General features: G+C 56.3%; 1 protein-coding gene across 1 annotated transcript in view; it reads left to right on the forward strand.

Annotated features, from left to right (window-relative positions):
* Positions 1-11,514, forward strand: part of BICRA (BRD4 interacting chromatin remodeling complex associated protein) — a 74,123-nt gene extending 62,609 nt beyond the window's left edge. The window contains exons 8-15 of the mRNA XM_069551091.1: positions 4,681-5,322; positions 5,492-5,672; positions 5,973-6,082; positions 7,159-7,220; positions 8,308-8,456; positions 8,567-8,661; positions 8,879-8,981; positions 9,472-11,514. Of these exons, the coding sequence (XP_069407192.1) occupies positions 4,681-5,322; positions 5,492-5,672; positions 5,973-6,082; positions 7,159-7,220; positions 8,308-8,456; positions 8,567-8,661; positions 8,879-8,981; positions 9,472-10,592 (2,463 nt within the window). The 3' untranslated portion in view covers positions 10,593-11,514. The remainder of the gene's footprint in view (positions 1-4,680; positions 5,323-5,491; positions 5,673-5,972; positions 6,083-7,158; positions 7,221-8,307; positions 8,457-8,566; positions 8,662-8,878; positions 8,982-9,471) is intronic.
* Positions 11,515-16,713: the final 5,199 nt, after the last annotated feature.

Consider the following 16,713-nt stretch of genomic DNA (forward strand, 5'->3'; position numbering starts at 1 on the left):
AACCCTTGATCAGCCACCCACTCATTGCCTGCCACAGGGGAAAATGCATGCCCCCCCATTCCTGTGCTTTCAAATTCTGCTTGATTCGAATGTCTTCCCATCTCCCCACGGGCAGTTGGAATCTCTCAGTAAACAGTCCACTCATGTGGGAGCTTAAAAAAAATGTAATTATAAAAATAATTTCATGCTTCTCTAGAGGATTTAAAAAATACAGAAAAGAACTAAGAAGAAAAACAAATCACCCGAAATACCAGCGTGCAGAAGCTGCTGGCAACATTTTTGGTATGAAGTCTTCTTTTAGCCTTGCTTTTCTTCTTCTCATCCATTTCAAACATTTGTCCCTTTTGACATTAGGTAGTATATTCACATGGTTCAATCATGAAAAAGCTTTTTTTTTTTTTTTATTCTTTTTTTATCTGTGGTGTGTGGGATCTTAGTTCCCTGACCAGGGATTGAACCTGCTGCAGTGGAAGCCCAGCGTCTTAACCACTGGACAGCCAGGGAAGTTCCAAAAAGGATTTTTGAAGTATGAGGGGAAGTACCCCACCCCATCCTTTATTCCCAACCCCTCCCCATAGCCTCAGCACTTACTTTTTTGTATTTTCTTCCAGCTCTGTGCATATACAACCTTGTGCAAGTATAGGTTAGTATTTCTCTCTACCAGCAGGTAGCACATTATCCATGTACTTGGGTAGCATTTCCTTGGTCCTTTGTTACAGTGGAGAAGTATTCCTTTGTGTAGATGGGGCTGGACAGGCTTTCATCCTCGGACATGCTGTCCTGATGCCCTTAGACCACGTCGAGGCTTTGGTCCTTCACACAGAGCTGCAGTAAACATCCGTCATCTCGTGTACATGTATCTCTCTGGTCACTTCCCAGAAGCCTGTTTGCTGGATCAAAGCACAGGAACACTTAGAATTTGCACAGCAGCTGCTGAACTGCATTCCTCTGAGGCTGTAGTAAATGGTGCCAGTTTAGACTTGCATGGGCAACGTGTGAGTGCCTTTATGAGACATATGACTTGTTTGTAATGTGTGCCTGAACTTGGCTCCATGGGGCACCTTCGATCTGCATCTCTCTTATTACAAGGGAGGTTGAGCATCTCTTGACGTATTTAAGCCTTTTGTGTTGTTTTTTCTACACTGTGTCTGATCATATCCTCTGCCCCCATTTTTCTCACTGCTTGTTATTCTTAGTGATTTCCAGAGCCTCTTTTTATATGAGAGAGATGAGCTTTGTCTAGGCTATGTTGTTGTTCAGTCACTAACTCGTGTCTGACTCTTTGCGACCCCATGGACTGCAGCACACCAGACTTCCCTGTCCTTCCCCGTCTCCTAGAGCTTGCTCAAACACATGTCTGTCGAGTCAGTGATCCCATCCACCATCTCATCCTCTGTCGTCCCCTTCTCCTGCCTTTAATCTTTCCCAGCGTCAGGGTCTTTTCTAGTGAATGGGTTCTTCACATCAGGTGTCCTAAGTATTGGAGTTTCAGCTACAGGATCAGTCCTTCCAATGAATATTCAGGGTTGATTTCCTTTAGGATTGACCAGTTTGATCTCCTTGCTGTCCAAGGGACTCTCACTATTTCCCCCAGTATGTCATTTGCTTCTTGACTTGGTTTGGGGGGAGTGTGTGAGTATTTGTCCCTGTATTTTTGTTGAGGATGAGAATTTTTAAAAATAGTTTTCAATTTTGGGGTTATTTTTAAGCTTTTCATTTTTAGGTCGTTTCAAATATATAGCAAAGTTGTAAGACTAGAATGTGGGTATCATGCCCATGTGAATTCTTTACTATAACCAGATGTTTTAGTTACCTGTTGTTAAACTGAGCGGCTTGAAACAACAAACATTAACTTACCTCACATGATTTCTAAGTATCAGGAATCTGGAAGCAGATTAACTGGGAGTTCTGGTTTGTGATCTTTTAGGAGATTATAGTCAAGGTATCGGCCAGGGCTGTCTGTCATCTGAAGGCTTGACCAGGCTGGACAGTCTGCTTCCAAGATGCTGCACTCGTGGGACTTCCCTGGTTGCCCAGTGGTTAAGGCTTTGTGTTTCTGCTGCAGGGGGTGAGGGTTCGATCCCTGGTCAAGGAACTAGGATTCCGCATACCGCACTGCACAGCCAGAATAACAACTACAAAGATGGTGCACTGGTAGGGCTGCTGGTGGGAGAGAGGGCCTACGTAGAGAGAAATTGAGGCCTCCCCGAAGGGCAGCTCACAACATGATCCACAGTCGGCTTCCCCTGAGCGCATAATCGACTAGAAAAAGAGCAAGGGAGCTGCCCAGGAGAGAAGCCAGTCTTTTTTATAACTTAATCTTGGAAGTGGCACGTGATCACTTCTGCTGAGTTCCTATGGCTGCGGAGACCAACCCTGGTACAGTGTGGGAGGAGCCTGAAAACAGGGAGGCGGGGATTGCTGAGGGCCACCCCTGATTGGAGCCTGAGAACAGGGAGGCGGGGATTGCTGGGGGCCACCCCTGATTGGAGCCTGAAAACAGGGGGGCGGGGATTGCTGGGGGCCACCCCTGATTGGAGCCTGAAAACAGGGAGGCAGGGATCGCTGGGGGCCACCCCAGATTTAACCACTGTAAGTATTTGGCCACATTAGCTTTAGCCATGGTCCTCTCAACATGTATCCTTTTTTCTTTTCCTGAATCATTTGAGAGTCAATTGCAGACATCATGCTTCTGCACCCCCTTCATATTTTGATCTGATTATTTCTGTCTTTGAGAATAAGAGCATCCTCTCACTCAACCACCGCAGTCATCAGATCCAGTGCATCTAGCGTTGCGACAATACTGTTATCAAATTCACCGTCCATAATGCGGTGCAGCCAGCTGTCTAGCAATCATGTCGTGGATCGCTGTCCTCTCACTCAGCATCTGGTCTGTGTTGCCACTTCACCGTGCCCTCTGAAGTCTGTGATTAGGAGGGGAGAGTGCCAAGCGGGACAGTTCCCTTGGTCCTCACTGTCAGCTCTTCGCCTGCGGCTCCCACCAGCTTGCTTCTCTGGTTTTCTCTGTTGTAAATAGTCCCACGGTGGCCAGCCCTGTGAGCAAGAGCCTGAATGTTCCTGATCACGAATTCCTGCAGGCGAGATTACCAGGTCCACTCAAGGCTCTTCTGTTTTGTTTGTTTCACTTAATATTTATTTACTTATTTCCAAACTTTAAACTTTTTATTTTGTATTGGAGTATAGCCGATTAACAACTCAGTGAGAGTTTCAGGTGAGCAGCCATACATGTACATGCATCTGTTCTCCCCCAAACTCCCCTCTCATCCAGGCTGCCACATATCACTGAGCAGAGTTCCCTGTGCTCTACAGTAGGTCCTTGTTGATTATCTATTTTGAATATAGCAGTGTGTACATGACTTTCCCAAACTCCTCCCAATCCCCTTCCCCCTGCTCCCCCCCCCCCCCCGCCGAAACAGTAGATTAGGTTTTTAAGTCTATGGGTCTCTTTCTGTGTTGTAAGTTCATTTGTATCATTTGGACTGGTCATTTTGGTTCCCTGGCCTCAATGTCTCATCTGTGAAGTGGGTCGGATATGATCACAGTTCTCAGGACCATGGAGAGAGCCCATGAGTGGGTACACGTTCCCAGCTGCAAGCACTGGGTCAGTGGGTGCTGTCGGTGGGGGGGTAGATTCTGTGACCCAGAGCAGAGAGGTGCCAGTTCAGTATTGGGTGCCCAGCTGTTGCCCATGGTTCAATAGCAGCTGCTGAGGTTTGAGGTTCTTGGAGAGGTCACCTTTAGGTGACCTTCATGGGGAGAAGGACGCCCTGACTGAGGTGTGTTTTAGGTGAGGTCACTGTGTACGTGTTACAGACTAGTGCTTAGATTGCATATGCAAGCCTGATACACACACACACACACGCACAGACGCACACACACGCATGCACGCACGCACACCCGTACCTGTAGGTTCCCACGACCCCCAGGTAGGCATGCAGCCATGACCCCACAGGTACAGGGCATGGACACTTAGAAGGGGACTCGTAACTCATGTGCTGGCATCCAGGGGGACCAGACCCTGACCTTGACCCTTGGTTTCCATCCCCATCCCTGGCTCCCCCGTCCCCAGCGGCTCCCCCATCCCCAGCGTGCCCTCCTCAGCCGTCGGTCCCCACCCCCACCCCCAGTTCGCAGCAGCCTGGTCTCCCTGCTGATGTCTGTTCTCCTGGGTCAGCTGGCCCGTCGGCCCGGCGCCCTCCCCACCCCCCCGCACTTGCTGCTGTGCTCTGCTCCCTGGCCCCCTCTGCCTACCTGCCGCTGGCAGCTGGTGTAGTGCTCCCGCCGCCGCTGCTTCCTCCGCTGCTGCCCCCAAAGCCTGCAGAGCTCGCCTTCCTCTGGGGTGGGGAGGGGGGTCTGGGGGGCAGAGGGGAGATCAGAAGGCAGAGGTACGGAGTTGGGGGGGGCAGATGGGTGGGTCGAGAAGGGATAGGTTGAGGGAACGAGGTAGGTGGACAGGTAGGGGGTGGGGGGCAGGTGCAAGGTTGGGGACGGAGGTGGGGTGATGAGAAGGATGGTGGCGGCGGGGATCAGGACAAGGGGTGGCCAAGGGGGCGGGGCTTCTGGGTGGGAGCGGCAGGGGTCCCCAGCGTCTTGGGGCCAGGAGAGCCAAGGTTGGTTCTGACCCCCGCCCCCTCCCCTCTCCCTCCCTCCCCTGCCCAGATCCCCGCGGCAGCTCCGCTGAAGGGCCCTGGCCCTTCCTCCTCCCCGTCACTACCTCACCAGGCCCCCCTGGGGGACAGCCCCCACCTGCCGTCCCCTCACCCGGCCCGGCCCCCCTCCCGCCCCCCGTCCCGCCCCCACTCCCGCCCTCCCTCCCAGCCGCAGAGCTTGTCCCGCCCCCCCTCAGAGCCCGCCCTGCACCCTTGCCCTCCTCCCCAGGCCCCCCCTACCCTGCCTGGCATCTTTGTCATCCAGAACCAGCTGGGCGGCGCCCCCACTGCAAGCACCCCGGCCCCCACCGCCCCAGGCCCGCCCCAGCCTCCGCTGCGACCCCCATCCCAGCCCCTGGAGGGGCCACTGGCCCCTGCCCCCCACCTCCCTCCAGCCTCCACCTCCACTGTCGGGGCCGCCTCCGCCTCCTCCGAGACGTCTTCCCGGCTGTCAGCCCCCACGCCGCCTGACTTCCAGCTGCAGTACCCGCCCAGCCAGGGGCCCCACAAGTCCCCCACGCCCCCTCCGACCCTCCACCTGGTCCCTGAGCCCGCAGCGCCCCCCCCACCGCCTCCTCGGACCTTCCAGATGGTGACCACCCCATTCCCGGCGCTGCCCCAGCCGAAGGCTCTTCTCGAGAGATTTCACCAGGTAATTGGAGGCAGGGGCCGGCCCACCGCCCACGTCGCAGCCCCGCCCTCCCCGCCGATCCGATTCCCTCCCGCTGCTTTCTGGCTTTCTCTTCACCCCCGGTCCTGGTTCCTGGCTGCCCCTGCTCCTAGCGTGTGTCTCCCCCCAAACCACCTGTCCCCCTCCTCAGGTGCCGTCCGGGATCATTCTCCAGAGCAAGGCCGTGGGGGCCCCCACCGCCCCACAGTCCTCTGCCAGCCTGGGACCCCTCGCCAGCCCCACTGCTTCCGTGCTGGTCAGCGGGCAGGCTCCATCCGGGACCCCTACCACCCCCAGCCATCCCCCCGCCCCAGCGCCCATGGCCACCGCAGGTAAGGGAGAGGGAGCCCGCAACGGAGCCATGGGGGGCCCGAAGCGGGTGGGTGGGAGTGACGAGGAGGACGGGTGGGCCAGAACTGTGGGCACCAGTGCCCAAGGGTCGCCTAGATCTCCAGGGACAGGGACAGTGGAGGGGGGCAGGCTGTACACCCCAGGTCCCCTCCAGGGGCACTCACTCCGGGGCCGCCACGGCCACCGAGGCCCAAGAATCAGAGCAGTATGGGGTGCAGGGTCTCTGGGGGGCCTTTGTGCCCGTGACCCCTGATCCCTGTCTGCCCACACCCCCACCCCAGGCCTGCCTCCTCTGCTTCCTGCCGAGAGCAAAGCCTTTGCCAGCAACCTCCCAACTCTGACCGTGGCGAAGGCCGCCCCTTCCGGGCCAGCGAAGTCCTCCGGGCTGCAGGTAAGGGGCACCCAGAATGGCGGGCTAGGGCCCAGGCCAGGTCGTTGGGGAACTGGGATGGGGCTGGAGGGGTAGGGGAGGCCGGCACGCAGTCAGGAAGGTAGAGATGGGCAGAGACACAGCCAGGTGGAGGCAGGCCACCAGGCCAGTCCAGGCCGGGGCATGTGGGAAACCAAGACGGTTGGACAGAGATCCACCCCCAAACACCAAAACGACAGAATGAGGATGGGAGAGACGGCCTGAGAGAGATCCCAGGCAGTCACTGGGGGCGTGAGCAGATGAGAGATGGAGGCTGTGGGAGGAGGGACTGTGTTGGCTCAGGACAGGCAGTGGGGAGACCCTAAAAGGAAGGACAGGGCAGGGTGGCCAGTGAGACACTGAGTCAGAGATGGCAGAGGGACTGCCTTGGCGGTTAAGACTCCGTACTTCCAGTGCAGGGTCACGGGTTCAATCCCTGGTCGGGGAACTGAGATCCCACATGCCTTGCAGTGCAGCCAGAGAAAAAAGAGAGAAAGTGGCGATTGGGGTGGGGGGGGGGGGTGGTCAGGAGGAGAGCTAGGATGGTGGCACCCAGGCCAGAGGGGTATAGGCCGGGAGGGTGGAGGAGACTGAGGCAGAGACAGGATTCGAGAGAGCCTGGAAGGGAAGAATAGGCAGGACAAGGGAAGTCAAGGTAGAGATTTAGGCAGGCTCGGAGGAAAGAGGCCGTGCCCATCAGGTGCTAGACAACGAGGGGGTGGTTTATGGGCCTTTCGATGGGCAGGGAGGGAGGCACCAGGCGGAAGCTGAGAGACCCAGGCCTGAGAAGGGGCTAGAGGAGGCGGCCCACGCGGATGCCTGGGGCTTGAGCCTGCATATCACCCTCTCCTCGCCATGTCCCCCGCCGGATCCAGCCCCAGTCTCCCCGCAGGTTGAGTGTGCTGGGTGGGGAATCCTGCAGCTAGGACCGGGACCCCATCTCGGGTGACATCAGCCCCTCCCATCTTTATCCCAGGCTGTGGGTAGAGAGGCTCATGTGCCAAGGGAAGCCTCCTCTGTCACGAAATCCCCCTCACTGGCTTCTCTTTCCCCTGCAGTATGAGAGCAAGCTGGGCAGCCTGAAGAAACCGCCTGTGCTTCAGCCCAGCAAAGAAGCCTGGTGAGCTCCGTGGGTGCCTCCCCTCCCGGCGCCGTCCCCGCTGTGGGTGCCGTCCCCCGCTGTGGGTTCGAGAAGTGCCATGGATCTCTCTGCCTCCCCCTCTAGGGAGGGGGGTGTGAATAGTAGTGATTATAGGGTGAATGACGAGAATTCCGTGTGGCTGTGTTAGCAGCATTCATGGGGCAGCTAGGCTGGTGGCTTCAAGTGAGCAGGGGTGGATATTTGGTGTGGCTTGGTCACCGCAGCACCCTGAGCGCCTCAGACCAGGCTGGCAGGCAGTGGCTCCTGTCTGGGGGTGGGGGGTGCGTGTTCAGGTGGACGCAGGGATGCCTGGGGGCCAGGGTGAATGGATGGATGGATGGATGCTACTCAGGCAGGTGCGTGGCTGGACGGATGGCTGTTTGGGCGGGTGGGCGGGTAAGTGTTGGATGCTCGCGTTCTGTCCCTCTCTCCTGCCCTCCGTCCACTGAGAGTGTTGGTCAGATCCTCATCGGGTGCCCAGTCCTGTGCTGGACTCTGGAAACACTGGACAGACCAGGTCCCGCATCCACTGCGTGTGAGGGCTGCTGGCCTTCAGCACTGGGTACAGACAAGCAAGCATGTCTGATAGGAGAGACAGCCATACATAGTAGGCGATAGTCTACTGCCCAGTGAGAAAGCAGATCTTATCAAACCAACCACCCAAGGGCCCAACCTCCCTGCCCACCTCCCCAAGCCTGCTGCTGGGTTCCAGGTAGAGCGGGGACATGCTGACCCCAAGTGGCAGGAGATGGTATTGCATGGAAGGTGAGTTGCTCGGTCTGGCATCTAACTCCCAGTGCTGCCTCTAGCTGCTTTGGATCAGTGACTTCATCTTTGCAGGCCTCAGTTTCCTCATCTGTAAAATGGGCATAAGGACAGCACTTCCTGCCGTTGGTTGTCCCCAGAGAACAGAGAGGCAGGCCAGGCACACGTTCACACATACTTCTGCAGCGTTCCTTCCCTCCCCGTTGTCTGCCTTGTGGCTTGGGGGCTCAGGGTCTGGTTCTGCTGTCTCCTGGCCTCACCATGAGTTATCTGTGTGTGTGGTCCTTCCCCCGACCCCCAGCTTCCTGGAGCATTTGCACAAACATCAGGGCTCTGTCCTGCACCCTGACTGCAAGACGGCCTTCCCCTCCTTCGAGGATGCCCTGCACCGCCTCCTGCCCTATCATGTCTACCAGGGTGCCCTCCCCTCCCCCAACGACTACCACAAAGGTGAGGCCTCCCCTGGGTGTGGAGGCGGGTGGTGAAGACCAGCAAGGTGCAGGCGCCCTTGACTGCGGGTCCTCCCCAACATCTGGGTCTCTGGACCTCTTCCTCCGCAGTGGACGAGGAGTTCGAGACGGTCTCCACGCAGCTGCTGAAACGCACCCAGGCCATGCTCAATAAATACCGCCTCCTGCTGCTGGAGGAGTCCCGGGTAGGGTGGCCTGTCACCTTTCTCCCTGGGGGACCCTGCCCTTCCCCCATCCCCACCCCCACCCCGCCGCCGCAAGGAGGGAGGGTGGGAGGATGGATCAGATCACAAGAAGGACAGTTGGGAATCTGTGCCCATCCATCCCTGGCAATCGCGTCCCTTCCTCCACCTCGCTTCTTCACTGGCTCATCTAATCACGTCTCCCCCTCCCTGCCCCCAGAGGGTGAGCCCCTCCGCGGAGATGGTAATGATCGACCGAATGTTCATTCAAGAGGAGAAGACCACGCTGGCCTTGGACAAGCAGCTGGCCAAGGAGAAGCCAGGTAGATGAGAGCAGAGGGAGCCGGGTCCCCGCCGCCTCCGCCGGCTGCGGCGCTTTCCCTCACTCCGCCACTAGGCGGCGCCCGAGCCCAGCCTGAAAGCCCTAAGAGTGGACCTCTGCGTCCTGCTCGTCCCACCATCCTGTGTCCATTTCGCCCCCTTCAATCCTAGCCCTGGAGGGAGGGAACGTTCTGCCACCCCCGGCGGCACAGAAAAGCGGGAGAGCAGAGCCAGGACTGGGGTGAAGCCAGCAGAAGTTGGTGGGTTGCAGAAGTTAGGTGGTATCCTCTGTCCGGTGCCGAGGGCTGCTGGCATATTATGGGGACTTGGGACTTGGAAAAGGGGTCTTGCCTCGCAGTGTCCTCGTGAGTGAAGGGTTTAGCCCCCGGTCCGGCAGGTGGTCAGTACTCAGTGGACACCGGCTCCTCAGCTCTGCAGGGGCCTCCTGCCTTGGCTAACCCCCAGGGTTTTCTTGGCCCCCTTCTCCTACAGATGAGTACGTGTCTTCCTCCCGCACTCTCGGCCTCCCCGTCGCCACTTCTTCCGAGGGACACCGGCTGCCCGGCCACGGCCCGTCCCCGTCCTCGGCGTCTGGGGCCCCAGCCCAGCCCCCTCTGCACCTACCCACCAAGCTGGTGATCCGACATGGCGGCGTGGGTGGCTCCCCCTCCGTGACCTGGGCACGGGCCTCCTCATCGTCCCTGTCTTCGTCCTCCTCATCTTCCGCCGCCTCCTCCCTGGACGCCGACGAGGACGGTCCCATGCCCTCCCGAAACCGGCCGCCCATCAAGACCTACGAGGCCCGGAGCCGCATCGGGCTCAAGCTCAAGATCAAACAGGAAGCCGGGCTCAGCAAGGTCGTCCACAACACGGCCTTGGACCCGGTGCACCAAACGCCGCCGCCGCCCCCCACCTCCCTCAAGGCGGCCGAGCCCCCGCCCCGGCCCCCACCGCCACCCCCTGCCCCCGGCCAGATGAACGGTACGGTGGACCACCCGCCGCCGCCGCCGGCCGCCGCTGACCGCAAGCCGCCACCGCCGGCCCCGCACTGCCCCCGCCTACCCCTCCGCAAGACCTACCGCGAGAATGTGGAGGCCCCGGGTGTCGGGGCGACCGAGGGGGCGGTGGCGGCGGCCGTGGGCAGAGCCCGGGGCGGCAGCCCGGCCCCGCTGCCCACCAAAGTGGACGAGGCCACCAGCGGGCTCATCCGCGAGCTGGCGGCAGTGGAGGACGAGCTGTACCAGCGGATGCTGAAGGCCGGCCCGGCCGAGCCTGCGGCGGGCACCGGGCAGGGCAGCGGCAGCCGGGAGCCCGGCTGGGAGGCACCCTCGCTGCCCCCCACCAAGCGGCGCAAGTCCGAGTCGCCCGACGTGGACCAGGCCAGCTTTTCCAGCGACAGTCCACAGGACGACACGCTCACGGAACACCTGCAGAGCGCCATCGACAGCATCTTGAACCTCCAACAAGCCCCCGGCCGGACGCCCGCACCCCCGTACCCCCACGCTGCCCCGGCGGCCGTCACGCCCACCTCCCCGACGCCCCTGCACAGGCCGGAGGCTTACCCGCCCTCCAGTCACAACGGTGGCCTCGGTACCAGGACGTTGAACAGATAACACCGGGCTGGACTTCCCTTCCCTGTCCCCTCGCTCCGCAGGGACGCAGCAGGGAGCGGGGAGGGGGACAGCTGGGCGTCTGACCTCAGCCTCCTGGGGGACACGAGCCGGGGACCCCTTGAGTTTTTCTTGCCTAAGTTATTTGAGTCACAAAGGCCTCGTCCCACCCACCTCCTGCTTCAGCCGGGTGGTTGGGTGGGGGTCGTGGATTTCGGGGAGGGGAGGCTCTAATGTACAAGGTCCCCCCTGCCAAAGGAGGGGGTAATCCTGGTGTGTCATTTCCTATTTCTTCCCATTTCCAGCCACGCTCCGCCCCTCCGCCCCGGGGGACACGTGCGCACTGGCCAGGGAGGAGGGCTCCCTGGCACTCCCCAACGCTCACACGCATCCAGGTACCCGGTTTGCCCGCGTGGCTTCAATCTGTCCCTGCGCCCATCGCTGGCAGGGTCCGCGTCTCTCCAATGACCCCCACCGGCCGAGACAGGAAACGCAGGGAAAGGGCGGCGTGAGCCTGCCTCCCGGGACCCCCACCTGGCAGTGCGTGCCTGCGGGCACCCGTGTCGCATCCGTGCGCGCGCGTGCGTGTGTGTGTGTGTGTGTGTATGTGTGTGTGTGTGTGTCCTATGTCCCTCTGTATGTGCTCGAGTGAGAAAGATTTCAAAGCCTCCAGTCCCTCGACTGAAATCCGAGCACCTCCCAAATAAAACCGGGATCTTCCTTCCACCCCCTTCCCCAGCCAGTCTTCCCCTCTGTTCTTCCTGCCGCCAGCCACCCGCGCCAGATTTTGAAATCTTGGAGACAAAACTAGTACTGTAAGATAAATTTTTTTGTACTGTATTTATTGTGTATAACGATTTTTTTAAAAGGAGAATTCTGTACATTTAGAACTCTTGTAAATTAAAAAGCGATCCTTTTTTTAAAACTGTACTGACGCCCCCTCCCCCGGCCCGCATTGCTTTGGGATTTTTCGGGAACTTGTTTGGAGTCTGCGGGTTGGGGCAACAGGTGGGTGGAGAGGGGGATTGTGGGGACTTACTACACATTCATTTGTGAGCCCCTGCTGGGGGCCAGGTCCTATTCTAGGCACAAGGGTGCAGCTGAGTATGATGGAAGTGCCTGCTCTGGGAGGGCTGACTTCTTAGTGGAGGGGGCAGACAGTGAAAAACTCAATCAGCCAGGTGTTTTTGTATCCTTCCTGGTGGGGTTCTGTGGTCTCCCGGAGCTCGGAATTCGTCAGTATGTAACCATCCCTCCTGGGAAAAATACACGGCTAGCTTCCGGCCAGCCTCTGATCACATTTTTGTCAAACCCTCAACTCATCACTTCACATGTGTTTTCTATTTAAAGACCCTTCACTTAATATATAGTGTTGATTCATTAACACTGATCACACAGTCAGCAGCATTAACTCGTGCCTGAATGAAGCTTCTGTAACACGGTGTTTTCTCTGTAAGGCACATCCTAGCCTCCTTGGGCTTAAGAACTCAAGAACCCCGGGGGCCATTCACAACAGTGAAATCTACAAAAGCACCAAAATGTGAATACACTGGCAAAAGGATGCTTCATTTCAAGTAGGAGAGTGTCCTCACCTATTCAGCACTCAGTCGGAAACATGCCTGCTGGGTGGCTCAACGTTTTCGCCACTCTGCGCATGTCCGTGGAAGTAGCACGGGGTTTTGGCAACAGGCAAAAGTTCCAACAAGTAGATGACTTCACAAGCAGGGTACCTGCTGATAGGATTGACTAAATGTGTAGAGTGTCAGAGATGTGGGGGCAATCAAGCAGGATATGTTAGCTTCCCGTGGATAGGAAAAAAAGGTACCTCCGGGAACTTCCCTCATGGTCCAGTGGTTAAAACACGCTGCCAATGTAGGGGGTATGGGTTCCATCCCTGATGGCTGAACTAAGATCCCACATGCCACGTGGTGCAGCCAATAAACAAAATCACTTTATATGAAAAAAAAAAAAAAACCCAATTGGGTGGGTGGCTTAAAAGAAATTTATTCTCTCAGTTCCAGAGGCTCAAAGTTCCAAATCAAAAGTGTGGTCAGGACCACAGTTCCCCTAGAGACAAGGGGAGGGTCCTTCCTTCCATTTTCCAATCTCGTCATCCCGGGTCTCCTCTGGCTTGTAGCCACATCCCTCCCTTCTCTCCTTCTGAGCCATTTTCCCTCTGCATGGGTGTGTCTTCTCTTATGAGGACACCAGCCATATTGGATTTGAGCCTACCCTACTCCAGTATGTGCTGGTCTTAACTAGATGACATCTGCAAAGACCCCATTTCCAAAGAAGATCACAAATTCACAGGTAATTCACTCGGGGTTAGGATACTGGCATATCTCTTGGGGAGACGCAGCTCAATAGGACACAGCAGCTGGGCTCGTTCCTAGAACCCTTTTGTGTGAACTAGAAAACAGCACCCCCCTTCCTCTGGGGATTTGGAGAGCAGCACATGACCCGGATTCCAGCCCCTTTCAGTCAAGCCAGTGCTTTGTGCAGTGAACAACCTGCCCAACCGCACATGAAGGCCCTCAGGATCAAGTGGGAAGGGACGACTTCTTTGAGGAGGTGACATCTGAACAGAGAACTGCATGAAAGAAGGGAGGGGACCACAGGAAGAGAGCACCCAAGGCAGCGAGAACAGCCCATGCAAAGGCCCTGAGGCAGGAGCATGGACAGAATGTAAAACCGCCAAATGGGTCTATGACTGGAACCTGGGGAAGAACGGGGTGCAGACAAGAGGTGAGATCAGTGGGAACAAAGGGGGCCGAGCCTGTAGGATCCTATAGCTCCACGCTGAAAACTTCCCTTTTACTCTAAGAATGAGGCAGGAGCCACCGGCAGGTTCTGCGCAGAGGGCTGTGAGCTGACTTCGTTTTCCTAGGCGCCCTCTGGCGGCCATGTCTGCAAGCTACAGGGCAAGGAGGCAACGGCCACAGTCAGGTGGGTGTGACGGCGGCTGGACTAGGGTGATCCACCCCGTTCCTCGGCAGGCTCCTGGGGGTGTATGGGAGGGGAGAAGCAGATACATGGGATCTCCAAGAGAGAGACCGCCCCCTCCTTCCTAGCTCTAGACCTATTTCCCCCGCGTATGTAATAAATATCTAAAGGAGAACAGCAGTGCTCAACATCCTTGAATCCCCGCGCGCTCCTGGAAGACCTCACGTGGCTGTGGAAAGAAATTTGCCGGTCATTTCCACCGGCTAACATTGGAAGTCCATTCTGAAGGAGATCAACCCTGGGATTTCTTTGGAAGGAGTGATGCTAAAGCTGAAGCTCCAGTACTTTGGCCACCTCATGCGAAGAGTTGACTCACTGGAAAAGACTCTGATGCTGGGAGGGATTGGGGGCAGGAGGAGAAGGGGACGACTGAGGATGAGATGGCTGGATGGCATCATGGACTCGGTGGACATGAGTCTGAGTGAACTCCGGGAGATGGTGATGGACAGGGAGGCCTGGCGTGCTGCGATTCATGGGGTCGCAAAGAGTCGGACACGACTGAGCGGCTGAACTGAACTGAACGTTGGAAGGCTAGCTGAACGCAGCCCGACAGAGGGACATGATGACTAACGTTTCCAGAACACTTATCTTGGGTATTGCTCCCAGCTCTTCACCCGGAATATCTAATTTGATGCTCACAGAAGCTGCCGTGTGGGAATTAATAACCCCATCGTGCAGATGAGGAAACTGAGGCCCCAAGGGATGTAGTAAGTAGCAGACTGGGCTGCAAGCCAGGAGGTCTGGCTAGGAGCTTCCCCTGTGCACACCCAGCCTGGGGGGAGGGGTGTATACAGCAACAAGTGAAGTGAAGTCATTTAGTCGTGTCGGACTCTTTGCGACCCCATGGACTGTAGCCTACCAGGCTCCTCTGTCCATGGGATTTTCCAGGCAGTAGTACTGGAGTGGATTGCCATTTCCTTCTCCAGCGGATCTTCCCAACCCAGGGATCGAACCCGGGTCTCCCTCATTGTAGACAGACGCTTTACCGTCTGAGCCACCAGGGAAGTCCTGTATACAAGGCCTTGGTAAATCTGCTGTGCAAAGGCAGAGACAGCCTCCTCCCCAAGCCCCAGGGTATGAGACCAAAACTGACCTCAGCTTCTACAGTTAGCCTTTGGCATACTCGCTCTTAGATGCTAGGCACAGCAGAGTGGGCATCTGGAGCGTGTTCAGTCGCTCAGTCGTGTCCAGCCCTTTGCGACCCCATGGACTGTAACCTGCCAAGCTCCTTTGTCCTTGGGATTTCCCAGGCAAGAACACTGGAGTGGGTTGCCTTTTCCTCCTCCAGGGGATCTTCTTGACCCAGGGATCGAAACTGAGTCCCTTGCATCTCCTGTATTGGCAGGTGGATTCTTTACCACTGTGCCACCTGGGAAGCCCCTTTCTACAGCTGAGCCATCCAGAAAAAGAAGCCAGAAACGACTACCTCTGGACCCAAATCACCTGGACATGGAGCACGACTGGAATCCAAGACTGACCAGTGTCCCAAGTGAACAAGCTCACTGGCCGCTTTCTCCATTTTTTTTTTTTAATTGTGAAAAAATACCCTTAACGTAAAATTTACCTTCGTAATCACATCAGCATTAAGATATTTACATTGTGCAACCATCAATCTTCAGAACTCATCTCATCATTTCTTTTTAACTTGGCTGGCTCTTAGTTGCAACGTGAAGGATTTTTTTGTTTGTCTGTTTAATTGCAGCATGTGGCTTCATAGTTTCCTGACCAGGGATCCAACCTGGGCTGCCTGCAATGGGATCTCAGAGTCTTAGCTATTGGACCAACGAGCTGGCGGTCAGCCTGGAAGTCAGGAACATTTCATCTTGCAGAATTGAAGCTCTGTGCTCATGAAACCATGATCCTGTCCCCCCTCCCCCTCCACCCAGCTCCCCCACGACCACCATTCTGCTTTCTGTCTCTGAATCAGACTACCCTTGTGGGAGTGGAATCACAATATTTGTTCTTTTGTGAGTGGCTTGTTTCATTCAACCGAACATCTTCATTCGTGTCGTAGAATATGTCAGTTTCTCTTTTCAGTTTTGACAGATGGGGTGGGGGCAGAGAAAAGAACATCCGAGCTTGTGCTTTGCAGTGGGGACTCCAGAGGCTGCAAAGGCATCAGGGAAATTGGATGACACTGGGGACAGATGTCAGAGACTCCCTGATTGGGAGGTCAGCAGGTAGCAAGATGCGATAGCCACCGTGGTTATTAAGGGCTCAAAGGGTATTTAATGGAGCTGAATACGTCAACGTGGAGCTTTTTCACTCCACTGATTCCTTCCTAGAATATTATCTTTAATGCACAAAATGTAACCCTCAGGATCACAAGGGAACCAATTATACTGAAATGCAGTTGTCAGTATTTTTTGAAATCGACAAGGCTGTGACATGGTAATAGGGTCTGGTGTACCAGTGCACGATTAGAAAGCTAGCTCGAAGTGGGTCTAATCAGTGATGAGTAAGCAATCACTGGAAATTCCAAACACAGTGTGAGGACATCGAAGATTCCTCTTGATGACGGTCTGAAATCCTTGCTCTCACAGGACTCATGTTCTCGTGAGGGAGACCCTCCTTGAAACAGAAAAATGTAAAATATGGTGATAAAGGCTGCGGAGAAGAATAAAGCCGCGAGAATGGATGGATGGTGGGTACTGCATTAAACAGGGAGATCAGGGCGGGCTTCTCGGAAGAGGTGACATTTGGGTGGAGACTGGAGGGAGGGAAGGGTGGGAGCCAGGATAGAAGTGGCCGGGTGGGAGGAAGGGCAAGTGCAAAGGGCCCTGAAAAGAGGGTTGTCTGAGGAACAGTGGAGAGGCCAGTGCGGCTGGAGCTGAGTGATCAAGGGGGAGAGAGGGAGGAGACGGCAGAGGGAGCCTGCGGATCTTTCAGGGCCTTGAGGTCCACTGAGGGCTTTGGCTTCTGCTTTGAGTGAAAGAAGAACCATGGAGGACTGTGAACAGAGTTTTCATGCACTCGTTTCCGTTGAAAAAATTACTATGATTACTTATAATTAAAATTAATATTGTTGGTGGTGTTACTGTTTTATTATTGCTGTTCCCATGTCAGGAAGGGAGACAGGGGTGGAGTTTGAAGGCAGGACTGGGAACCCGCGCACGCACCC

The sequence above is a fragment of the Ovis canadensis genome, chromosome 14 (assembly GCF_042477335.2).
Source record: "Ovis canadensis isolate MfBH-ARS-UI-01 breed Bighorn chromosome 14, ARS-UI_OviCan_v2, whole genome shotgun sequence".
Lineage (NCBI taxonomy): Eukaryota > Metazoa > Chordata > Mammalia > Artiodactyla > Bovidae > Ovis > Ovis canadensis.